Source organism: Hemicordylus capensis, chromosome 14, assembly GCF_027244095.1.
Source record: "Hemicordylus capensis ecotype Gifberg chromosome 14, rHemCap1.1.pri, whole genome shotgun sequence".
Lineage (NCBI taxonomy): Eukaryota > Metazoa > Chordata > Lepidosauria > Squamata > Cordylidae > Hemicordylus > Hemicordylus capensis.
This window is the reverse complement of record NC_069670.1, coordinates 18,584,863-18,610,680: the sequence shown is the minus strand read 5'-3', so window position 1 is coordinate 18,610,680 and position 25,818 is coordinate 18,584,863. Positions and strand designations below refer to the sequence as shown.

Below are 25,818 nucleotides of genomic sequence, written 5' to 3'. Positions count from 1 at the left end.
CTGACATCTGACGGACGCCTCTTTCTTAGATATAGAGGAGCCCATGACTGATTCATTAGCCCTCAGTTTAAAAATAATAACAGCCGCTAGATTACGGCTTTGTTTGGGGGAACAAACAAAGCATGGGAGGAGAGAAAGTGGGGCAGGATCAGAGGGGCTCCGGGGCTCCTGTCGTGAAATATGAAGCACACAGAGATGGCAGCTGGGGTGGGAGGGAGGAGAAGTGCAGGGAAGGAGAGGAACGGGGTGAGGCGGCAAGGGGAAAGCCGACTCTCAGGCCGAAGCTGGACTGCCCCGCCCGGAACTTTTCTGCCCCAGTGATGGGTGGCAAAATCGTAGAGGGGTCTTGGCCCTTTTCAGAGGGAGCAAAATGCGGGTGAAACACGAGTGCTTCCCCAGTCAGCACTTTTCTGAGCTCTTAATTTCCACTGTGGATTTCCGAAGGGCTTGAGATCTCCCACCTGCGTTACCTCCGCACCCCTTACAACAACCCTGCAAGGTAGTCCAGTCACCTTGTTAACCCCGCCGCCGGTCACGTCTGGCACCCCGAGACTGAGCGCCAGCCTCTGCCGGGCGGCACAATCTGGCCCTCCAGCCTACAACTCCCATCATCTCTCACTCTTGGCTATGACGGCTAGGGATGATGTGAGTTGTAGTCCCAAAAGGGCTGGAGGGCCAAGGCGGTGCCACCTTGCCGTAAAGCCTTGGGCCTTCCACCCAGTGAGTTGAGGGAGACGGGCTACCGCAGGGCTACACAACTCCCGCTTCAGCCCTGCCGCTGCGGCTGGAGCACATCATACGTGACCACTGACCGCTGCAGCTGGGGATGATGGGAGTTGTAGTCCAGCAACAGCCAAAGGGCCACGGTCGTGCAGCCCTAGGGCTAGAGCATCGGACTTTGACCAGGGAGACCTGGGTTTGAATCTCAGGCTTTCTGCAGCCAATCGCTTGCCCTCTTTCAGAGTGTCACTACGGCTGCAGGCCAATGACCCAGCAGCGTGTTTCCCATTCCCATTTCTCTGCCTATTCACCTTTTATTTATAATCCCGTTGCAGATGAGGAAGCCCAGAGGGGCGCAGCCTGAGCTGGGATCCACCGCCCCACCCTTTCGACACAGGGACCACTTCCCCCCTGCAGGTTTTATGAAGCACGGACGTCAGCAGGAGCAAATTACAACCCCCATGGCCACGGTAACTCAAGCAAGCCATGAATATATATTAAGACATTAACAGCCCAGAGGAGCAGGGGGAGAGAGAAGCCAATGGGTCTTGTCAATGGGACAAGCTGCCCCGAACGTGTGGGTGGCAGCGGGGATGGAACTGCTTGACCGGCGGGAGAAAGTCAACACTGACGCCAAGGAGAGCGAAGCCCTGGCACGCAGGGCGACCCTGCTTCTCCCCAGGGCTGGGGGGCAGGCAGGCAGCCACCCCATAAGCACGGAGCGTAAAATAAAACAGGTTTTAGAAAGCTGTCCACGGTGTATACCCTGCAGGCACAGAAACGGCATCATCTCTGTGATCAACAGAATTGATTTTTACTGGTCAAAGACTGAAATAAAGGACTGGCCGACTAAATGATTGAGGCTAGCAGTGTGACGCGCACACTTTTTGAGACTCAAGGGATAGGGCCAAATGCCCCCTTCCCCCCCGGGGGGGCGGTAGAGCTCAGGGGCAGAGCATCAGCTTGGCATGCAGAAGGTCCCCGGTTCAATCCCTGGCAGCATCTCCAGGTAGGCCTGGGAAAGGCTCCTGCCGGAAAGCTTGGAGAGATGCTGCCAGTCAGTGCCGGCAACCCTCCGCTAGATGGAGCAAGGTTCTGACCCGGCCGAAGGCAGCTTCCTGTGTGCCAATGGGAGGAAAGCCCTTTGCAACTCCGTCATTCCTGGCCACGTGAAGGGAGCGCGCCTGGGGGAACGGAGTGTGAGGAAGAGGAGGGAGAGACGGCAGGCGGAGAGGCAAAAGGGCAGCCCGCCACAAAACGGCTTACTCAGGACAGTCAGCTTGGCGTGCTGGGATCGCAGGGCTGCCTCCGTGGCCTGGCACTCGTACAGGGCATCGTCGGAGAGTTCGGCTCCGGTGATCTCCAGGTTGTACTGCCCAGACTCTGCTGCCCCGATGATCCTGTACCGGGGCCAGGCTGAGGAAAGAGAAGAGACAGGCAGTCAGGCTGCAAGGAAGAAGCAGACACACACCAAGGGCTCCAGCTGGTGTCAGAAGTGGCCACAGAGAGCCTTACCGCTGGAGCCTGGAAAGCGACACTGGCAAGAGCGACCCTGAGCCCGTGCAGAGTGCTTCAGCCACCACAGGGACCACCTCTATGTCACTTCGATGCTCACACTGGACACCAAATCCTGCCTCCCATTTTGTTGCTCATTCAAGCCAGTGAATGGAGATCCCTTCAGAGCTCTTCCCACGAGGGGTTCCCACCACCCTGAATCATTTCTGCAAAGTCAGAATCAGTTGTGAGCTGCCCACAAAACAGGAGACCTGAGCAAAGCATCCAGCGTCCTGAGAAAAAAGCAAGCCCTCCAGCGGCAAAGCAGGGCAGGAGTAAGCCGCCACAGACTCCGAACCCACCCCGCCCAAGTCTGCGACCTCCTTTGCTAAGGTTTACACATCCTGAGCTGGCAGCCTTTAGGCATGGGGGTTTAGCTACACTGCAGCCAGTGTGGTGGAGTGGTGAGAGTGCTGGATTATGACTGAGGAGAGCCGAGTTCAAATCCCCCTTCAGCCATGAAACTCACTGGGTGACTCTGGGCCAGTCACTTAACTCTCAGCCTAGCCTACCTCACAGGGTTGTTGTGGAGATACAGATAATCATATACACTGCTCCTGGCACCTTGCAGGAAGAGCAGGATAGAAATGTAATAACACACGTTTTCTTTGGGTCCACCAAAAGGACCAATTATGTTCCTGTGGGGAACATAATCCTCCACTTTCCCCTCTAAACCGCAAGTTTCTAGTCCCTGTGGCTTGAAAGTGAACAAGCAAATACAGAAACATACCCAGAACATCTCAAGTGCATTCAATCATAATGCTATAGGGCAGGGGTGGGCAAACTAGTAATGCTTGTGGAATGACAGCTTCCATCTTCCCAGCTGCTATAAAGTGTGGGAATGATGGGAGTTGTAGTTCAACAACCCTCTGGAGCAAGGGAGAGGAGAGCTGGTCTGGTGGCAGCAAGCAGGACTGGTCCCCATAGCTAAGCAGGGTTGCATATGAATGGGAGACTAGAAGTGTGAGCACTGCAAGCTATTCCCATCTTAGGGGATGGGGCCGCTCTGGGAAGAGCAGAAGGTTCCAAGTTCCCTCCCTGGCAGCATCTCCAAGATAGGGCTGAGTGGGACTCCTGTTTGCAACTTTGGAGAAGCCGCTGCCAGTCTGTGAAGACAATACTGAACTAGATAGACCAAGGGTCTGACTCAGTATATGGCAGCTCCCGATGTTCCTAAGGGTTCTCAGACTTGGGTCTCCAGGTGACGTTGTACTTAACTCCCATAATCCCCAATCAAAAGCCACTGGGGCTGAGGATTATTGGAGTTGAAGTCCAACAACATCTTGAGACCCAACACTGTGAATCACCAGAGGACCAAGTTTGCCCACCCCTGCTTTAAGGTCTGTCATGAGGATCATGCCCAGTGGTTAGAGTGCCAAAGGAGGAGAAGGGAGACCATGCTTCAAGCCCTCATTCAGTCATGAAACTCTCTGGGTGACCTTGGATCCATCCCTCTGTCTGTGTGTGTTTAACCTCCTTCCCAGGGCTGTCATAGGATAAACAGGAGGAAGAACTCTCCAGAACTGCACCTTTCAAAGGAGTTCAAATGTAATAAATAAGATATCTGTAAGTCGATTCCATGGTTATTCAATAAGGATTGATTTAATAAACCTTTGGAGGTTTATTTCTCCCCTGTTGACTCCCCTGTTCACTCTTTCTTGATGGACAGTCAGCTGATAGATAGATAGATAGATAGATAGATAGATAGATAGATAGATAGATAGATAGATAGATAGATAGATAGATCTGCTGGCTGCCCATCAAGAAAGAGTATCTTCTTTTGGGGCAGGGGTGGTTTGGAAGCCATCACTGTGAAATCTCCAGAGAGTGCAGGTTGAGTGGGAGGCTCGAGAATTTCTAGAGACCAGCAAAAGAAGGACACACACAAATAGATGCAAGTCAGCCCCGTCTGCATCTCCAGGGGACAGAATGTAGCTTTTCCAGTGCATAATCTTGATTGTGTTTTTTAGAAGTGCCCGGTGCATTCTGCCTTGGATGGCTTGCAAGCGCTGGATGGGAGAGGCTAGGCGGATGTAGGCAGAATGACGATTTGGAGAAAGGCGCCCAGTCGATTAAGCAGAAGGGAACGGATGAAGTCTGGACTTGGCCGCCCGCCTTACCTCTCCAGGAGGTGGCAGTGTTGGCCTGTTCAATGGACCGTGGAGCCCGGAAAGGAGGGCCAGGCTGGTCTTTGGGAGAGGGGAGCAGGAGGGTAAATGGAGGCACTGGATGCTGGGAAGAAAGATGCTCAGTGCACAGAGGGAAGTTCTTTCCCCAGCACAGTAAGCAAACACTACAGGCACTTCTGTCCCAGGGGCAGGATGGGACAAACAGGAGCCACCAGGCGGGGCGAGAGACATCCAAGAAGCACTGTTCACACTCGCACCCCTGTCTCCTGCCTCCAAGGCGGGCTGGCAGCTCCAGAAGAAAGTGGGAGGAGCCAGCCAAGAGGCAGTGAAAGCAACTAGCTGAGAGGGCTTTTTCTGTTTTAACTCCAGAGGAATGGATGGACTCACAGCAGCCCCCAGGGAAAGAAATGCAAGATCCGTTTGGGGAAAGAAGAGAACATCCCAGGAAGAGCTCCCCACTCTCCTCTGCCTCACTCCCACCAGGAAGGCCGTACCTTTGAGGCCCTGCCCCATCCCCAGGGCCAGGCCATCTTTAGTCCACTGCACAATCCCTGAATAGTTCAACACCACGCAGGAGAGCACAATCTTCTGGCCGGCAACCACCGTCTGATCCTTTGGCTCCTCAGTGAACCGGGGCTGGCTCTGGAGAACTGAGAAAGAAGAAGAAGAAATAAAACATGAGGGGTAGGCGCTCTCTGATTATTAGGCTAATCAAAGTCCTGAAGAATAAATCCTTCTCTGGTTATTATTAGCCATGATTCGACAGAACCTCTGTGTACAGCGGCAGTCTACCTCGGAGTATCGTTTTCTGCTAGCAAATGGGATGGCCAACGTCTCCATACCCTGCTTGTGTGCAACCCAGAAGCATCTGGGTCACTGTTCAACTCAACTCTAGGAACATAGGGAGCTGCCATATACTGACTGAGCCAGACCCTTGGTTCATCTACCTCGGTATTGTCTACTCAGACTGGCAGCGGCTTCTGCAAGGTTGCAGGCAGGAGTCTCTCTCAGCCTGATCTTGGAGATCCTGCCAGGGAGGGAACTGGGAACCTTCTGCTCTTCCAAGAGCGGCTCCATCCCCTGAGGGGAATAGTTTACACAGCCCACACATGTAGTCTCCCATGCGAATCCAAACCAGGGTGGACCCTGCTTAACAACGGGGGCAATTCATGCTCACTACCACAAGACCAGCTCTCCTAATCCAGCAGGGCTGTTCTTATGTTCTTGCAATAGGCTGGTTAAGATGATCAGGGCCACCACAAGTGATGACGCGAATGCCTCTCACCCCAGACCTCCCGGAGATGGTTGATAATCCGCAATACTCCTCTACGTGTGCTTCAGAACCTTGTCTGAGCATGCCACCGGCCCCAATGTTATCATGTGCAGGGCTGCCACAGGGCCCTTGGTCATCTGTGCCAGCCCAATGCCTGGAAAGCAGGCAGAAACCACCCTAGGAAACACGACTGCCTCCATCTATCAAGAGCTGCTCATCTGAAGAGGCATTGGAGTTACCTGAACAGCACTGAACTGCACTGCGGTGCATGCTGTAAGTTATTACTTTGTTACTGGGGGGCAATATTCCTTGACTGCACTGCAAGAAACCTGTTGTGCAAAGGGAACGTTGCGGGTGAAACAGGGAAGCACTGGACATTTGCACAGGCATCGTCTGCAGTTGCGTTTGGCGCCGGATACACCACTGGAAGCAGAGATTAGCGAGTGAACGGACACCACCAAAAGCTGCGTGCCATAACAAGAACTCTGTATGTGACACACACAGATATTCTCTCTCTCTCCCTCTCCCTCACACACACACAGCTTTCCCCTAACTTTTCAGCAACAGTGATTGCTTCTCCAACCCGGCGCCCCCGAGACGCTTGTAGGTCCAGAGTGCAGCTTCTCCCCCTCTCCCCATGCCCTCTCCCTGCCCCGAAGGGAAGACCGGGTCGATAGTCGCATTTTTCCAGAGCAGCAGCAGCAACAGTCACGTGGCCCCAAATGAACCACAAGCCCTGGGGTCACAGGGAGATTGATCGGCGTGCAGAGCGCGGGGCGACCATTTCGGAAGGCCTGGGTCTGTGCGGAGGCAGAGGAAATGTGTATGAGAGAGAGAGAGAGGGAGGATGAATCTCTCCATTTCCGAGCTGGCCTGGCAGCCCGAAATAGTGGCCAAAGCATCCTCTGAGAGAGGAGCTGCTACCCAGGTGACAAAACCACTTGCACCAGCGACCTGCACTCAGGGGTTTGGCCAGCCCTTTCAAAACCAAAGTGTGAATTTCAGCCCACAGCCATGCCCTGCCTCTCTGCCAGACACAATGGCTCCTGGTCCGGGCACCCCGGCAAGGGTCTTCCCCCATCCAACTCCTCACAGGGGTGAGAGGATTCCCCCAATCCCATCCCTTTCGTATTCTAGAAGTTCACTCCGCCCCACAACCCACTCCTCCTGCATTCCAGTTTGGCAAGGAGAATTTCTGAATTTCCCAGATTTCAACCAACACACCGTTCGCTGCAGCTTTCCCCCTGAGCCATTTTTGGAAGGGCGGTATAGAAATCAATCAATCAATCAATTTTTTCTTGCTCCTTTCAGTTTTGTTGTGCTTCATCAGCGCGCACTGATGAAGCACGACAAAACTAGAACAAATCATGAAGGGTTTATGTGCACGAGCGGCAGGATGCTTTTTGCGTAGTGTTTTACCAGTGTGCACATTAACACCACACAAAGATAATCTTAATAAAAACCAAATGTACAATCACACAAAGGTTCCTTTTCTGGGCGGCCTTCTGTGCATGTCACAGTATTCCAGAGGTGGGGCAAAAAGATGGCAGCTGTCAGATATTCTCCCCCCCCCCCGCCCGGCAAAAATCATCCAAATGGCCTCCCAATTTTGCTGCCCAAGGTAACATTGGCAGGGCGGTTCTGGCTCAGTTTCACCTCGTTTTCACTATTTATAAATTCTTTTTTCTTTGTCATTTTGTATGTGGAGATCATGTTGGTAGCTGAATACATTTACAGACTCAAGATTTGGCCTATGATTGAACAGATGCATCATGTGTGTATATATGTGTGTGTGTGTGTGTGTGTGTGTGTGTGTGTGTGTGTGTGTGTGTGTCTGGGGGTGTGTGTGCGTTCCCCAGTACTTTGGTTTTCAGACTGACACCCTCCCTTTATGAGAGAGCTGGTCCTGTGGTAGCAAGCAGGACTTGTCACCTTGGCTAAGCAGGATCCGCCCTGCTTGCACATGAATGGGAAACTAGAAGTGTGAGCACTGGAAGATCTTCCCCTCAGGGGATGGAGCCATTCCCTTCTTGGCAGCATCTTCAAAAGAGGGCTGAGAGAGATTCCTGCCTGCAACCTTGGAGAAGCCGCTGCTAGTCTGTGAAGACAATACTGAGCTAGGTGGACCAAGGGTCTGACTCAGTCTATGGCAGCTTCCTAGGTTCCTTTGGACTTCCCTGAGAATCGAAGATAAGAAAAGCTCTGCAGAATGGGGCATCTTTCCTTCCCAGCTGCCACATCTGGGTACCAAATGCCAAGAAGCTTGGTTTTACAGCAGAGGAGAGCTCTCGCTTCTCCCGACCAACTGCTCTCCTTTTTGGGTTGGGATGAAAAGGTACCTCCGTTCAAGCGCACTTTCTTCTTGGCCTCTTCTGAGTTCAAGTCTATGTTAATTCCCAGGAACAAACACTTTCAGAGTAAGCTCTGCAAGGTTTGTTGACCATATCCTCCAAAGTGGGGAGGGAGAGAATAAATCTAATCCACATGTACAGAGCGGACTGGATCAGCTCTGCCTCACTTGGCAATGGAGGGAGAGATGCCAGATTAGCGGCTTGAGCATCGCAGGTCAGGACGGAGGGACTCCAGGGAGGGCGGGGGGGGGGAGAGAAAAATAAATACGGCCAGTTGGTTGTGGGTAAGCCGAAAGGAGGAGGAGCCCGGCTGGAGAAGGGGGGACTCTTGAGGTCTGGTTTGAGGCGTGCAATGGGAGGTGGGAGAGAGATTTGGGGTCATGCTAGGGGTCTGGATAAAGGGGGCTCACTCAGCAAAACTAGTTGTGGGAAACAGGAAATGGGCACATATAGGAAATGGAAACAGGAAATGGGCACAAAGAAAGGATGGACAAAACAGTGAATACCAGAGGTGTCATCCGAAAGAAAGAAAATAGTATGAGAGGGTGACTAATGGAGGTGCCGTCTGATTCAAGAACTCTTCATAAATCCAATGTGCTTTAATGGACCGATTAATCCACTCAATCTGCATTCATTTGCATGGGGAGTTTAGCTTTTTCGATGTTGTATGTCTACGTGGCCAGGGTTGCCTTCTACGAAGAGGCTTTCTTTCCAGGTGGAAAAGTGAGTGGAGAAGGCAGCTTCTAAGAAAGGAGAAAGCCTCTCCTAAAAAACAGGACTACTGATTTGAGAAACACTGGTGTTAAAAAGAATGACCTTTTAAAAAAACGTTGCCCCATTCTCTAAAGGCGCTTTCGTTAGAAAGAGGTTTTCACCTCAGTTCATCTCCCCGCCTGAAAGTTGCAGCCCGGGTGAAGACAGACAAGGACGGACAGAGTGGCCACTTATCACTGTGCGGATCAGCCCTCTCTGCAGAGTTGCTGGGATACAGAGAGGAGGCTTGGGGTGGGTCACCTGCGCCACGGTGAAGCCCTCCCAGACGGCGATTTGACTTGGCTTCCCCATGGAAGGGCAGGTGTGCGTCCACATATCCTCCAGATTTACCTCGAAGTCCCTGAGAGCTATCGGGGAGAACTCCGGACACTATTTGGGTTTTTCATTGCGCGTTAGGGCTTAGCCTGATTTATGTCCAGGGTAAAATAGTCCACTTTTTGCGGTGGTTTCGGGGGGCGAATTCGAACTCGCAGGAAACCTGTGGTAAAGCCTGCTGTCTGAGAAAGCTTATGGGGAAGGACTCGGATGCAGTCCCTGTACTGGCATCTCCAGGTAGGAGAGGAAAGACAGACAGAAAGCCCTGCCCCTGAACCCTGGAGAGTTGCAATGTCGGTAATCCGGAGCTCAGTACAAGGCAGCTTTTCCAGTGCAATTTCTACACAGATCTGACACGTGGCATGCAATACGAAGGGGCCTTTCTTCATCTGGGCGCCGATCCCCTTCAGGACCTGTTCCCAAGTTGGAGGGGCTTCCAGCAAACCATCTTCTCTGGGCCCCCAACCTCCCCATGGGGTTTGCTTTGGCTGGCATTGGCCTGTTCAGTCATCACACAGCTTTGGTTCTTGTTTCTAGGGTTTATGATACCATTCCCCACTGGTAACGTTCTGATATTTACACATAATGAGGGAGAGCGCAAGTGGAGGCAAACAGCGGGCCCTCCTCCAAGGCAGAAAAATCCCCCCCCCGAGAGCTACTTACCCCAGCTCAAAAGCCAGTCCTCTCTCTGTGCCCCCCACACAAATTCCACCCTTCATTTGGAGGAGGGGTGCAACTTGCTGCAGGCCCTGATGGGTATCTCATTGAAAAACAGAGAGAGATCCCTGGACTATCAGGAGACCATCTCCTAGCCACTAGCTCCCATTGATGCAACATCAGAAGCAACCATGATGGACTATTAAAGTGGCCTAACAAACCTATCTGCCTAACAAAGAGGTGGCTGGGCCAACAGTTGAGGAGGGTTACATCTGGAATGTGGGGAGAGGCAGATCCCCTCTGCATCCTGGGTGACTTTTCTTTGCGTTTAGGGGCTTTCGCCTAACACCCCCCCCGCCACATCCCCTTTGGCCCACCTTGGAGAAGTTAAGGGAAATCTGGTCCCCCTGCAGAGAGAGACCAAAATCCCTTCCCTTCGGTCTCTAGAAAGGCCTGGATGTCACACACTGGACCAGCCTCCCTCCCTCACTTCCTCCCTCTTTCAAGTCATGACAATTCCCATGCGGAAGAAAGAGGCACTTCAAAACCACACCGTGAATTCAAGAGTGTTTCACAGAACTTTACGAAGGCTTTGATCTCCCCCCATTCTTCATCCCTGCCCCCACCTAGGCCCTTTTTGAGGGGGGGGAGGGAGAGGGAGAGGGAGAGGGAGAGGGAGAGGGAGAGGAAGAAAGAAAGAAAGAAAGAAAGAAAGAAAGAAAGAAAGAAAGGGAAAAGCAGAGTGAAGGGATAGACAAATAGATCATGCAAAGGGGACTGGAGAGGAGGAGGATGTGGAAGGAACAGAGATCAAAGTGGATACGCCAAGAGACCAGGTGGGGAGCATGAAGGAGAGAGGAAAGATCAGAGCAAAGAAAGAGGGAGGGAGGGAGGGAGGGAGGGAGGGAGAGATGCTGATCAGAGAGGAAGCCCTCCAAGCTGGGTTGGGTGTCCTCTTCGGTGGAGGGGGCGGAGATGCTGAAGGGGTCCCTGACGCTGAGGGCTGGCAAGGTTCCAAAGCACACGCCATCAAATCCTCCCCCCCCCCAAAAAAAACCGTGCATAAAGCCAGGTGTCTGCAGAGCGCCATACAACCCACCACTGGAAATGGAGAATTAGATCTGCTTCTTTCCCAGCCTGGTTCAGGATGGAAAGCAACAGACGGTACCAAGTGAGGCTGACTGCATTAGGCCAGAGTCAAATGCCGACTCTAAAGAGAGAGTGTTCGGCTTGAAATTTGGGGGCAGGGCTCAGGAAATCCACTCGTCTACTTGTCTGTGGCGAGTGAAAAATGATGCCTGATGAGTGGGGAGGATAAACCCTGACCAGCAATGTACCAACGTAACTCGATGAGCTTAGAAAATGTGTCTGGCTGGTGAACAGAACCAACATTTCTGACCCCTGTTGGGGTGGGGGGTTGATGGGGCATTGAGTGATTTCCTTCACAGCCAGAAGTCCCCTCCTCCTGATGCCACATTCTGACCAGCAATGAAGGGACTGCTAGGTTTAATGAATGGGGGCCCCTGTCAGGAGGAGCACCCGCCCTGGAAGAGACAGCCCTTCTGCCTGCCCCCTTTCACCCCACTTCCACAGACCACTCAAACGAGCACACCCCCTCAACATTTTTGGCATTTGGGCAGCATTTTGGCTCAGAGTAAATGCAGTTGTGTGGGGAGCTCCGCGCCATCAGTTGGCAGAGGCCTCATTCGCAAATGCATCCCCTATCCACAGATAAGCAAACCTTGTCCTCTTTCCCACCTGGATATTTCCACCTCTCGGTACACGGCACAACATGCTGGGGACACTTATCAGCAGAAGCAGACTGGCTGTGTGTAGAATGCAGATCCAAAACAGCATGCATGTGTTATCATCGGCAACAGGCTTCACTGGACAGCAGCTTGTGTGCCGATCGTCATTTGCCCCACCCCACAGATCTGGATCATAAAACCCCCAGACCGCCTGCCTTTTCGGGACACTTATCGGCAACCACGCATGATTTTATAGACCTCGATCATGTCTCCCCGCAGTTGTCTTTTCTCAAAACTAAAAAGCCCCAGGTGTTGTCGCCTTGCCTCGTAAGGAAGGTGCTCCAGGCCCCTGATCATCTGGGTTGTAGTCAATAGCATCTGGGAATCCCTGTTAGCGGGAACACCGATCGACATCTCTGCTTGAGGAGCTATGTTGGCAGACATCAGCTTATGACACTGCAGTGTCGAGTCTTGACTGCTGGCCCGTCTAGGCCCAGTGTTGTCTACTACTCGGACTGGCAGCAATGTCCCAGGTCTTCCCCAGAGCTGCCACCTGTGATCCCTGGAAGTGGAGATGCCAAGAAGTGAACCAGAGACCTTTGGCCCACAGAGAATCCCAAACATGCCTGCCCCGATCACCAAGAGCCCTGCAGGATCAGACCAGAGGGCCATCAAGTCCCACACTCCTTTTCCAACACTGACCAACCTGATGTCTGAAAGGGAAGCTCACATGCAAGGCTCTCGTCAATTCCCTTTCCCAGCATCTGGGACATTGAAGTCAACTGCCTCCGAGGTTTCCCTCCTATCTATCACTGCTACTAAGAACATCAGAGCAACCTTGCCAGATCATAAGTAAAGTGTGCCGTCAAGTCGATTTCGACTCCTGGCGCCCACAGAGCCCTGTGCTTGTCTTCAGTAGAATACAGGAGGGGTTTCCCATTGCCTCCTCCTGCTCAGTGTGAGATGATGCCTTTCAGCATCTTCCTAGATCGCTGCTGCCCAATCTAGTACCAGCGGGGATTCAAACCCGCAACCTTCTGCTTGTTGGTCAAGCATTTCCCCGCTGCGCCACTTAAGGTGACTTGCTGGATCATACCAATGGTCTATCTAGTTCAGGGCATCCCAGTTTTGGCCCTCCAAATGCTGTTGGGACTACAACGCCCATCATTCCTGATTCCTGGCCCCTGTGCTTGGAGGTGATGGGACTTCTAGTCCAACAACAGCTTGTGCCCCTCTCATCTAGTCTAACACCCCCTTCCACAGAGCAGGTTGAGAAACCCACAAGAAGGCTTCACATGCAAGAGCCCTTCCTTGCCGCACGGCCCAGCTTGCCCCCACAACTGGTACTCTGAGGTATACTGCCTTGGAACCTAGAGGTTCCATTTAGCTTTCAGGGCGAAATCACCATCAGGAGACCCACCTGCCGAGAATTCCATTCCTGAAAGTAACTTTCCCTTGTCCTCCACTTTCAAAATGTCACACTAGAGTGAGTGTGTGTGTGTGTGTGTAAGGCAGAGGAGACATTGTCGGCTTGCCTTAATTACTCCACGTACCTATGACATTTCAAGCAGATTAAAATGATAAACCACACTGTAATCACGGCTAAAGAGCACGCAGAAAGAAGGTGCCGGGGGGGGGGTGAGAGAGAGAAAGGAGTCTCCTTTCTCTTGCCCGTCTTCCCTCTCCCAGCCTTAATAATGCATATGACTTCCAACAAAAATGTGTCAGATGAAAAGCCGGACCCACAGAGGCTCATCTGAACAGGGCCGAGAGGAAGCCGCGCACCAGCAACCTGTTTCCAAGGTGTGCAGCCCGAGGCATTGCTTGCGCACCTTCCCTCCCATCGGAGAATCTCAAGGCAGACCTTTCCCCACCCTCCACCACAGAAGACCGTGCATCGGTTCTCACGGCGGCATGCGCATTTCGGCAGCCCCCCAACGGTAACGCTTCAGGATGCTGGGACGCGCGACCAGCCTCGACAGAGCTTGGTCCCAGAGCAGCAGGACGGCTGTCAGGATCCAACCACCCGGCCAAAAGGGCGGCTGCCATTTTGAACGCTTGGAAACACGGGGCAATAGGTGGGCAGAAAGCCAATAGCTGGAATATGCCCCACAGAATACAGTTGGGGGAAAGCTACAAAAGATCGGTTTCTGGTGGTTCCAAGATACAGAGCCTATATTTAGTACTGGGGTGTGTGTGTGTGTGTGTGTTTTGCAGGGGTTCCCAAACTCAAGTCCCCAGATGATATTAGACCACAACACATAGGAACACAGGAAGTTGCCATATACTGAGTCAGACCCTTGGTCCATCTAGCTCAGTATTGTCTACACAGACTGGCAGCAGCTTCTCCAAGGTTGCAGGCAGGGATCTCTCTCAGGCCTCTCTTGGCACTGCTGCCAGGGATGTTGATGTGCCACCATTAGCCACAACAACTGCAGGGTTGATAGAAGGTTTAGTCCAACATTATCGGGACCCGAATCTGAGAAGCCACGAGGACCTTCCTCTCTCATGCTCAATCCTTCCCACCACCAAACTTGCTTGAAAGTGATCACATAAGAAGAGCCCTGCCGAATCAAAAGGTCCCTCTTGGCTAGCCTTCTGTCGCTCCGATCCAGATAAGACGAAGCGCTGCCGCCGTATCGATTATCGAGCCAAGGAAGAAATTTATGGCCGGGTTTCAAGGTTTCGGGGAGGAGTCCCTCCCAGCCTGTCCTGGAGATGCTGCCTGGGATTGAACCTGGGACCTTCTGCATGCAAGGCCGATGCTCTGCCTAGGGGTGCTGGAGTGGGAAGACTGCACTGTAGCCCAAGTTGGCACATTTCCCGAACCTCCCGTACACATTTGGCAAGGTGTTTTCCAAACTCCTGAGCCTGGGAGTCGGGCTGTGGCTGCACTCAATAAAACCGGCCTCCACCCGCCTCCCACCAGCCGGGAACCGGCATCACCAGAGGGCCCCTGAGAGAGAGTGTCGCTTCCCAGCCGTCACTTGGCCTGCTGAGTCCTCCCGAGTGTATGCAAATCCGATGCAGATCGGATCCCCGCTGGGCTCCGGGAGGCCAGGCTCTGCCACAGTGGCACTTCTGAAGGTTACTCAAGAGAGGGCCTGGGGCCCCCACGGTCGCATGAGCACATGGGGGGGCCCCTGGCAGCCACTCCACCAAAGGAGGCTGGGGCGGCCTGCCCCGCCGCCACTCGAGACATTTCAAAGTCGGCCAAACAAAGCCCCGGAGCCGAGCGAGTCGAGGACGACGCGAAGCCGCCCTCAGGGGGAGGTCAGAGCCACTGTGGCTAACTTCATCGCTGCTCCGTGGCTAATTCCCCCCCCTCCTCGCCACCCCAGGGCAGAGAAGGGGTGAGTCGGCGGGCAGGAGAAGAGCTCCTCCTCCTCGAGACCCGCTCCCCCCCCGGAAATCCCCGTCTTTCTTTCCAAGCCAAATACACCAGCCGATCAGGACGGAAGTGCAGGGAAGGTCAAACCCCAAGATGAGATCCTGACCGAGGGAGACGGAGCAAGCCGCCCTGCGGAGCCAGAGGCTGGCTTAGCGGCAGGGCTAGCGGAGTGGGCCTGGAGGTCTGGTGGGGCTTGAGGACCCCGGAAAGGAAAGGGGGGGCGGAGACTCCGCAAGGGGCCGGCTGATTCCAGTCAGCTCATTTAATATCTCTTTTTCCCCGACGCATTTCATATGGGCTAGTTCGGTATTGCTGGGACTTATCTGTATGAAAAGCATCAGTAAACAGAAAAAGACACTCACTGCGATCTACCAACACCTAGGGCTGCCTTACGCTGGCTTTCCAAATCTGGGGGGCCTATTTTGCATATTATGTAAATTGGCTTGAAAGTGATTTCGGAGCAGAAGAGGGACGGCAGGTTTTGCTCCGTAACTTCGCTGCTACAAGAACGAGAGCTTACCTTTTAAAAAAAGAAAGAAAAAGAGAAAGAAAGCTCAAATCGGGGCGGGCCAAGGTGAGCTGCTTAGAATCCGGGTGAAACCCGAGATTCCGGGGGGGGGGGGGGATGGCAACTCTAGCGGCACCTTTGGGAGTTTTCGTTCCCAAGTGCTGGTGTGGCGCCATTTTCCTCCCCCTCTCCTCTTTGCTCGAGTCAAATCGGTCCCTACCCCCACCTTGGCCCTGCCTCCTTCCACCACTTCCCACACACCCCCGGCCACTGCATGGCCTACGGAGAGCTATCTGGGAAGAGCTGGTCCTGTGGTAGCAAGCGTGAATTATTCCCTTTGCTAAACAGGGCCCATCCTGGTTTGCATTTGAATGGGAGACTCCATGTGGGAGCACTGGAAGAGATTCCCTTTAGGGGACGGGACCGCTCTGGGAAGAGCATCTCGGTCCCAAGTTCCCTCCCTGGCAGCATCTCCAGAAAGGGCTGAGAGAGATTCCTGCCTGCAACCTCGGAGAAGCCGCTGCCAGTCTGTGCTGAATTCTACCTAGTCAAGGGTCCGACTCGGTAGAAGGCAGCATCGTATGTTCCGATGACTCCGACTCGGCAGCATGGCAACCAACACAGAAGTATACTGCTGAATATTTCTGCTGAGTGTGATTTCTGAGCAAATGGTTAGGGCATCCACAGTGCTGTTTGGCATGCAGCCTGCCATCCCCAGTCCTGGCTGGTAGTCAGTGCGTCTCTTCAGCACGCACAAAGCGATTTTCAGTCTGACCTAACAGAGGAGAGCTGGTCTTGCGGTAGCAAGCGGAACATCTAGGTTCTAAGTTCCCTTCCTGTAGCAGCATCTCCAAGATTGGGCGGAGAGAGACTCCTGCCTGCAACCTTGGAGAAGCCGCTGCCAGTCTGTGAAGACGATACTGAGCTAGATGGACCAAGGGTCTGACTCAGTATATGGCAGCTTCCTATGTTCCCAGGCATCACATCTCGTGTGCAACACTCTTTGGTATTTCCAGCAGTACAACACCCAGAGAAGGCAGATAGAGGGAATCTATCACAGAGGCAGATAGGAAAATAGGAAGCTGCCTTATACCGAGTCAGACCAACTGTCCATCTAGCTCACGGTTGTCAACCCAGACTGGCAGCGGCTTCTCCAAGGTGGCAGATGATCTGCAAGCAGGCAGATGATCCTCTTCCCAGAGCAGCCCCATCCTCCTAAGGGGAAAATGTTACAGTGCTCACACATGTAGTCTTCCATCCAGATGCAAACCAGGGTGGATCCTGCTTAGCAAAGAGGACAATTCATGCCGGCTACCACAAGACCAAGTCCTCCTCCACCCACCCACTGTGCAGGTATTCCTCCGCTGTGCACGGCCTCTCCCGCACTGGAAAGCAGCAGCAGCCGCCCTTCTAAATGCTCACAGACATGAATATGCAGTCATCAGGCAGGCTGCAGAAAGGATTCAGGTGTGCCTTTTCGAAGCAAACGCCTTTATCTTGGCACCATTGTGGCCTGTGTAGAGCGGAGCAGCGGGGAAATGCTTGACTAACAAGCAGAAGGTTGCCGGTTCGAACCTCCGCTGGTACTATATCGGGCAGCAGCAATATAGGAAGATGCTGAAAGGCATCATCTCATACTGCGCGGGAGGAGGCAATGGCAACCCCCTCCTGTATTCTATAAAGAAGACCACAGGGCTCTCTGGATGCCAGGAACCAACACCGACTTGACGCACACTTTAACTTTACCTAGCAATTCCAACACAGGCTACAATGTATCGGAAAAACGATACGCACCCCAACGGCCCCGATGAGCTGGTGCTTGTTCCTAGGGGGTCCTTTGGGGACCCTTTTTGAGCGTGCAAGTCACCATCCACGCTTTCCTTCAGGATTCAGCTCCCTCCCCAAAGAGTCTTTAGAAATCTCCAAGTGGCTGCATCTCCACGTAATCGCCAGGCCTGCAGGTAAACACACCTGTGCCCAAACACTAAGGAATCCCACAGTGAGCAACTTGGCATTTTGCACACCACTTTTGCCGAGGTATGTTTCGATAACAACATCGTGGGACATTGAGACATGTGCCGGAATTGCCTTTGGGACTTTGAATTGGCTTAGGGTAGGCTACAGCAGGGTATGAATATGATGGATATTTATATACCACATTTCAAAAAAAGTTCCCAAAGCGGTTTGCATCAATATAAATAAAAAGGCTCCCTGTCCCCAAAGGGCTCACAATCTTTTTTTTAAAAAAAATTATTTAAAGCATAAGATAGACACCAACAACAGCCACTGGAGGGATGCTGTGCTGGGGATGGACAGGGCCAGTTGCTCTCCCCCTGCTACATACAGGAGAATCACCCATTTTAGAAGGTGCCACTTTGCTCAGTTAGCAGGGGTCAAGGAACACAGATTTCTGAAATATACAGTATTGCACTCCTGACTATATCTATAAGCATGTCCCTATTTTCGCCTTGCGAAATGTTGGATTTGGGGTGGGGGGATATATCTATATCTATTTCACATACGTCTATACGAGAGGCATGCATCTCTAGGCTGCTTACATCACCTATCTCAATATTCCAAACCGCAACTTGACCACGTTATAAAATAATTTAAAACCACGTTTAAAAATTAACAAAGTAAAACTTTAAAAGCTGTAACCAAAGGCCTGGTTGGACACAGGCGCGGCTTTGGCGGTTTCCTAAGAGCCACCAGAGACCGGGAGGCTCTGGTTTTATTCGGGAGCACGTCCCCAAGCCATGGGGCAGCCCTAGAGAAGGCCTGATTCCAGGTTGCCACCAGACGAGCCGGTGGCAACTCCGGCAGCGCCTCCACAGATGACCCCAAAAGGTGGCAGGGTCCATGAAGAGGGTGGCACTCTCCATCCACTTCAAGGGCATTTCCGCTCTCTTCGCCAGGGCCACCTCCTCCTCGAGGCCCCAGGGGCCTTCCGTCCTCGCTTGCCTTGCTTCCCTCGCTCGCTTCACAGGGCCGCACGCCCACCACAGCCTCCAAATCCCACTAAAAGGATTTCAGGCGGGGCCTGGCCATTAGCTGGCAGTCGGTTCCACAGCCCCGGGGACCCGCCGCTCCCCCCTCTCGCCTCGGATCCTCGGGAGGCAGCTGAGCATTTTGGCGGCGCCAACCGAGTCGGGCAGCTGGGCCCGCGAAGCGGAGATTTCCCTGGCCAAGAGAACGAGCGGCGGAGGCCGCCCGCCCCGGCAGAGCGCGTTAAAAGTGTTTCCTTGTCGCTGGGCCTTGGCATTATGTTAAGGAGGGAGCGCGCGTCTGTCTCCCCAAAAGCGCGGCTGCTTAAAAGGCATGTCATGTTTGGCCTCACCTCAGCCCCGTGGGCTGCAAAGCACTTCGGCAGTGGCGGCGGCGGCGAGATAAATTATGCACACCTTCTGTGTTGGACTTTCCTTCCCAGCCGTGCGTATGCGCACCCTGCTGGAGCCAAACTCTCTCTCTCTCTCTCTCTCTCTCTCTCTCTCTCTCTCTCAGTTTTGTGGGCAAGAAGCAATCCAGGCCTTGACCACGAGAATCTATGCTCAGACCCCAACGCTGCTCATATCCCACCATCGGACACTTCCAACGTTACGCTGCAGCCGGGAGATCGAGACACCGGTTGTCTTTCTCAGCTCAAGGAAACCAGAGCTAAACTTTTCTGAGGAGGCAGAAACCCGCACCCAGGCGGTTTGCAAGCCTCAGCCATGGCTGTATCGAAGCGGGGTGTGTGTGTGTGTGAAAAAGTGAGCAAAATGACACACGGTGCGACAAGAATGCCGAGGAAGAGGAAACGTTTGTTCTGGTTCAGCAGAACAGAACCTGGGATCACGCTGCTGATTTGTGGGACTCCCTGCCACAAGACGCAGTATCAGTCACTCACACAGAGGGCCTTAAAGGGAGGATGTAGACACCTTTGGAGGAGGAAGGGATGTCTATTAATGGTTTATTAGCTATGGGAGCTCAACAGAACCTCCATGCTCAGAGGCAGTCTATCTCAGAATGCCAGCTGTTGGGAACAGACGACACGGCCATCACTGCTGCACTGCTTAGTGCATGCCATAGGGGCAGTTAGGCTGGCCACAGGGATGCGTCGGACTCCGAAGAGCTTTGGTTTGAGCGCCAAGGGCCCCTCGCCACGTTTGCGTCATCCGTTGCATGGATGTATACCCCATTTTCTTCAGAAGAAAACGCAGAGCCGCTAACAAGAAGGTTAGAGCACCAATATCAACCGCAATCAATATAACAGAGATATCATCTCCCAGATAGAACATTTCTGCAACGGTAATAAAAATAGCCAGCAGGACAAGAAATACCAAATTAGATATCAGATTGCACCGGCCAACCCAAGCTCTCGGGAACTTAAAACACAAAACAAACACATCTGTGTGTGTGTGTGTGTGTGTACTTATCTGTTTCCTCCTGCCTGGACGTTTGCTCATCTCAGCGCCCGTTTTTACGAGCTGGCAAGGCAGCTGGCCAGGGGGCATGCGTCCCCCTATGCGCACCCGCCCAGGCAAAGGCATCCCTCCGCTCGCACACCACCCGCCCCTGCCCAGGAGCTGAGCGGGTGGGGTGGGGCGGTGGGACGGGGGCCGTGGGCCACAAAAGCAGAGCGAGGTGCAAGTGAGGAGCCGACGGAGGCCTGAGATGCCCACGAAGCCAAGGAGGACAAGCCCATCTGGAGCCGTGGGGCTGCGGTGGGGGGGGGGAGCGACAGAGAGGCAGCAGCCAGCCAGCCAGCCAGCCAGCGAGAGCGAGGAGGGGGCTGCACTGCAGGCTCTGTCTCCCTCTATTTATCAAATGAAGGTCTGATTAAACCCTCGGGCTCCCGGCTCCAATCTCTCTCTCTCCTCTCGCTATTAAACTCAGGGTTCAAAGAAAAGCTTTTTATTCACACCGACAGCTTTCAGATGGAACTAAATCTCCCTATGCTAGACTTTTTTTTTTAATTCTCCCTCTCCCCTCCTCTTTCCCTCTCACTGCTTTTAAATTTAAGCTTTTCTCCCAAGCCAGTCGCTTCTATTTTCATACACACACACACACACACACACACACAGAGTGTCAAGGGGGGGGAAGCCCCCAAGCAAGAAAATAACTGCAACCCCCTGACTCATTATTTCTTAGAAAAGAGAGAAAGCTAAAGGATGAGTCTGTTCGGGTGGAAGGAAGGAAAGGAAGGAAGAAAGGATGGATGGATGGCGACAAATATTTATACAACGCTCTTCAACTAAAGTTCTCAAAGCAGTTTACAAAGAAAAATATAAATAATACATCATTGATTAAGATGCCCCCCCCCCGTCCCCAAACGGGTCACAATCTGAAAAAGCAACATAAGAGAGACAACGTCAGCAACAGCCACTGGAGGGATGTTGTGCTGAGGATGGAGAGGGCCAGTTGCTCTCCCCCTGCTTAATATAAGAGAATCGCCACTTTAGAAGGTGTCTCTTTGCTGAGTGAGCAGGCGTACATTGCTATAAATATGGATGGAATAAATTGGAATGGGACACAGGAGGAAGCCGGGAACTAGATTCAAATCTCACCCCAGCCACAGTATTGCCAGGTGGCCGTAGGGAAAATTGTTCCTCTCTTAGCCTCAGTCTTCCAACCCACAAAATGGGAATAATGAATAGTGTTTTAATTCAGCATTGCTAGCCAGCCTGGGAGTGGGGACGTTGAGAGGCATATAAATTCCACACACCGAGAAAAGAAACAAGTCCCTCCCAGAAACAAGTAAAAAAAATGAAGGGGGAAATCTTGACCTCTCGTTCAGGGCTTATGTAAGGGCAATAGATCCCCGATATGTGCCGCCCTTTGACACTGTGGAGCAACAGATTACGGCTAAATAATTACCCTAAGGGACGACGCATTCTTTTCTGCCGTAACCACCTCTTGTGTTTTGCACTGAAGGTGCTTAATAAGAAGTTAAAGCACATGCACGATGCATGCACACACACACACACACCACCCTCTTAATGTCAGCTTCTGGGTCCAGAGGAGATTCTCATCTCTGCAATGGTGACTCTGGAGATGTAGTTAGTGCAGATTAATTAATGGGTATGCTTAATTAAAAGCAGACCGCAAGATGGTGGAAGAGATGGCATCACTGAAAGTGTGCACAGGCCTGGACGGAGCTTTGGAGATGTCTGTGGGCAACTCAGCCCTCCGCCTCTTCCTCGAGGCAAGGCAAGGCAAGGCAGGATGGCGGCCCAGCATTCTTGGTACAGGCTCCAGCCTCCTGGCGCTCCCGTCTCCTCAGCCGCCCTCCGCAAGCCTCTCTCGCAAGCCAGAGGGGCCGAGTCTGCGCCCCGAGCCAGCGTGTCAGAACGCGTGGCACAGCCAGCCTCGTGAACCCCTCGATGTGCCAAGACGAGCCCAACCTTTCCAAGGCGGTGAAGCTGAGAGCAGAGGGGTCTATCCGGCCCGGCATCTGGCTCCCCACAGTGGGCAACTTGGTGGCCTTTGGGGGAGCCCTACAAGCAGGGCCGGAAAGGGGCAACTGCAGCCCTTCCCCCAGCAGTCCGCGTTAAGGGGTAGACTGCCCCTGAGCATGGGGGCTCCACCTAACTCTCAGGGCGAACAGCTGCTGGCGGACCCCTCGAAGGACATAGGAGATCCGTGCCCACCTGGTCTAGCGTCTTGCTTCCCAGATGCCCACAGGCAGGGCACAATGTCAACAGCCGCCCCCCTTTGTCTGGCCTGCAACATCGGCTATCCAGAAACATACTGCCACTGAACATGGAGGCTCCACATAGCCATGGCTAGCAGCCATTAACAGTCCTCTCCTCCCCCTCTTCCTCCACGAGTGCGTCTCGTCCCCTTTTCAAGCCATCCAAGGCAGCAGGTCAAGCACGGTGGTCAAATCCGTCCCAGCATCCATCACCTGCGAGAGGAAAGGAGGATTTCTCCTTCGCCCTCCGCTCCCCCTGCCCGTACCCCTCCAGAGGCTGGGGGCCAAACGCAACGCCCTGCCTCCTGCACGGTATACTCCCAGCCCCCTTGCCGTGCCTTCTTCCAAGGCCTTTCTGCTTCAAGCTCCATGCCGGGACCGGGGGGGGGGCGTAGCTGAGTGCCGCCCCCACTCTCGTGGCTAGTTCCCCCAGCAGCCTTTGAAACCCGATTAAGCATTCTGCAGCTTCCGTGGGCCGCCTTTCTTCTCTGCCAGCTCCCACCGCCCCTCACTGTCCTGTCCTCCTCCTCCGCCACCCCCCCTTCTCAGCCAGCGCCATCCTCTCCCCGCCACCCAATCAGCACACTCTTTCTCCAACGCAGAGGGGCGCCCCGGCAGACTTCAGCTCAAGCCGGACCCTGTCGCCAGCAACGCGCACCTGCCTGCTAATGGGCTTATTCACAGGGCCTCGGACACCGACCCAGCGGGTTGTTTTTTTGGTTGTTGGTTTTTTTTAAAAGGAGAGGGGCTATTTCCCATCCAGCACATGACAAAACGTCAGCAGCTGGAGCAGCCAACAACCTGGCCAAGTCCGAGGCAGCTGGACGCATTCCGTCAGGGCGAGCGTCTGGTTTTTAACCGACGGCCCAAGTTATGATCCCGGAAGGGAACCGGCTTTGCAGGCCGAAGGGCACCTCTGGGGCGCTTTCCAGATTAGCCGCTCAACAGCAGCAAAAAGGCTTCGGTTCAGGCAAATCGCATTCAAAACGTAAACAGCAAAGCTACCAGCAGGGGGAGCAGTCTCGCAAAAGCTAACAACCGGAAAATACAGCAACCCTTTTACGCCGGACCGAAAACGTTATAGCAATAAATCGCCGCGACGAAATCCGAAACGAGGTATCCAAAATGTGACTAACACCCTGCTGACAGCGTAGGGACGGCGGTGTCACAACACAGGAAGTGCGGACGCACACTTTGCTGATACATCGCGACCCCGTTGCAGGGTCTAATCTGGAAAGCGCCCAGTTAAAAAGATCTCACTGGTAGCCAGGATAGGAAAGGCCTTATGTGGAAAACCTTCTCTGCCCGAGTCCCAGAGAGCCGCTGCCAGACGAGCAGACAACACTGAGCAAGAGGTGGACCAATAGTCTGACTCAGCAAAAAAGCAGCTCCCGGTATTCCTAAGATACCTCTCCTTGCAAAGGTTGGGGACGGGGACATAGCAAGGTTGGAGGGGGCCCTGGGTCGAGAGGTGAAGATGGGCTCCAGGGGGCCACCTTCTCAATCCCCCCTCCCCGATCTTTGCTGCAGAAGGACACGGCGGGAAACAAAACACCCTCAGCATGCCCTTTCTCTCACTCCTAAGCAAATAATGTCACGTGCTCCCCACCCATGAAGACTCTTCCACATGCACACTTTCTCCTGGCTCAGAAACGTTTAACATGGAGGTTCTCAGACTTGGGACCTCAGATGTCTGTTGTTCCATAAAATCCGAGGTCCCAAGTTTGAGAACTGTCCTTTAACAGATATATGATGATGAATATTTATATAGTGCTCTTCGGTATATGCCTACTACAATCACTTCATATATCCATACAACATCAACAGTGAAGAGGAGTTACCTTGTACAACCTAGACTGGCAGCGGCTCCTCCAAGGTAGCAGGCAGGAGTCTTTCTCAGCCCTATCTTGGAGATGCTGCCAGGGATGGAACTTGGGAACCTAGGTGCTCTTCCCAGAGCAGCCCCATCCCCTGAGGAGAATCTCTTACAGGGCTCACACATTTAGTCTCCCATTCATACCCAACCAGGGCGGACCCTGCTTAGCTAAGGATCATGCTTGCTACCACAAGACCAGCTCTCCTTCCAGTTACCATCCAGATACATAGGAACATCGGAAGCTGCCATATACTGAGTCAGACCACTGGTCCATCTAGCTCAGTATTGTCTTCACAGACTGGCAGCAGCTTCTCCAAGGTTGTAGGCAGGAATCACTCTCAGACCTATCTTGGAGATGCTGCTACAGGAAGGGAACTTGGAACCTAGATGCTCTTCTCAGAGTGGCTCCATCCCTTAAGGGGAAAATTGTACAGTGCTCACACTTTATTTTTATTTTTTATTTATTTTTACATTTTATATCCCGCTCTTCCTCCAAGGAGCCCAGAGTGGTGTACTACATACTTGGGTTTCTCCTCACAACAACAACCCTGTGAAGTAGGTTAGGCTGAGAGAGAAGTGACTGGCCCAGAGTCACCCAGCAAGGATCATGGCTGAATGGGGATTGGAACTCGGGTCCCGGTCCTAGTCCGGTCCTAATCCCAGTCCTAGTCCGGCACTCTAGCCACTACACCACGCTGTCTCACTTCTAGTCTCCCATTCATACGCAACCAGGGTGGACCCTGCTTAGCTAAGGGGATGACAAGTCCTGCTTGCTACCACCAGACCAGCTCTTCGCCCATAATGTATGCCTGGGGCCTTTCCCTCAGGGCCCCCCCGAGACAACTCTAGCGATGCCCCTGGTTGGGGAGGGGTCATGAACCCGAGTGAGCGGAGAGCTGCAACCTAACCTATAGCCCGGCCTGCCCACAAGCATCATGAATTCGGAGGCTGCTGCCTCCCTGCGCTGGATCGGGGTGGGGTGGGGTGTTGCATCTGCCGTTCCAGGGGGGCCCTTTCCGCCCTCCGGGAGGTCTGCTGGAGTGCCACAACCGGCACACTGGAAGCCAGCATCAGGACCAGGCTAAGAGGGCCATCTTTGGCCAAGCAGGCCAGAGTGCCTGGGCACGCCCCCTCAGCTCCAGAAGTCTTGCCCCGAGATGGGAAGCCAATTTGTTGCTGAACGCAGCTCAGTTAAGAAAACAGGAGAGTTTGGGAAGGAGGGGAGAGGCAACGGCAGGGAAGAAGAGCCCTCCAAGGAGAGGAGAGAGACACAAAGGGAGGGGGGAGAAGACACAGCCCTCCCGAAAGGCAGACGCCGTCCAGCTGATTAGCCACCCTGCTAAACCCCTAGCCTGGACCACCGCCCCCCCCCCCCCGCCATACACAGGGGGACAACAATCCCAGCCCACCAGACTGGGGGAGATTCCCCCCAAAACGGAAAGTGGGGCCGAGGTCTGCCTCCATGCACCGCCCATCAAGTGCAAAGGATAGAAAAGGATCCTCAGCAGGATGGCCCAGCGTCCGGAAAAGGTCAGTTAGGCCTATTGAAGTTGCTTGAGTCAAGGTCAGCAACTGGCAGCCTGGGTGGGAAATCTGCCCTGCGCATTTGGCCCGTCACTCCTAAACAGCAGCCACAGCCCTTTGCGATTTAGTTGCTTCGTCTAGGCCAGGCCTGCTCAACTTCGGCCCTCCTGCAGATGTTGGCCTACAACTCCCATAATTCCTGGCTATTAGCTGCTATGACTAGGGATTATGGGAGTTGTAGTCCAAAAACAGCTGGGGGGGGCAAAGTTGAGCAGGCCTAGTCTAGGCCCATCAGCCCAAGCCCTCCCAGGGCCGTACACCCAAT

General features: G+C 53.4%; 1 protein-coding gene across 8 annotated transcripts in view; it reads right to left on the bottom strand.

Moving 5' to 3' along the window:
* The window catches only part of KIRREL1 (kirre like nephrin family adhesion molecule 1), a 196,595-nt gene that overhangs the window by 16,944 nt on the left and 153,833 nt on the right, over window positions 1–25,818 (bottom strand). For all 8 annotated transcript variants that reach the window (XM_053277807.1, XM_053277808.1, XM_053277810.1 and 5 more), the window contains 2 exons: window positions 4,898–5,053; window positions 1,987–2,136 (listed from right to left, as the gene is read on the bottom strand). In XM_053277807.1, the coding sequence (XP_053133782.1) occupies window positions 1,987–2,136; window positions 4,898–4,916 (169 nt within the window). In that variant the 5' untranslated portion in view covers window positions 4,917–5,053. The remainder of the gene's footprint in view (window positions 1–1,986; window positions 2,137–4,897; window positions 5,054–25,818) is intronic.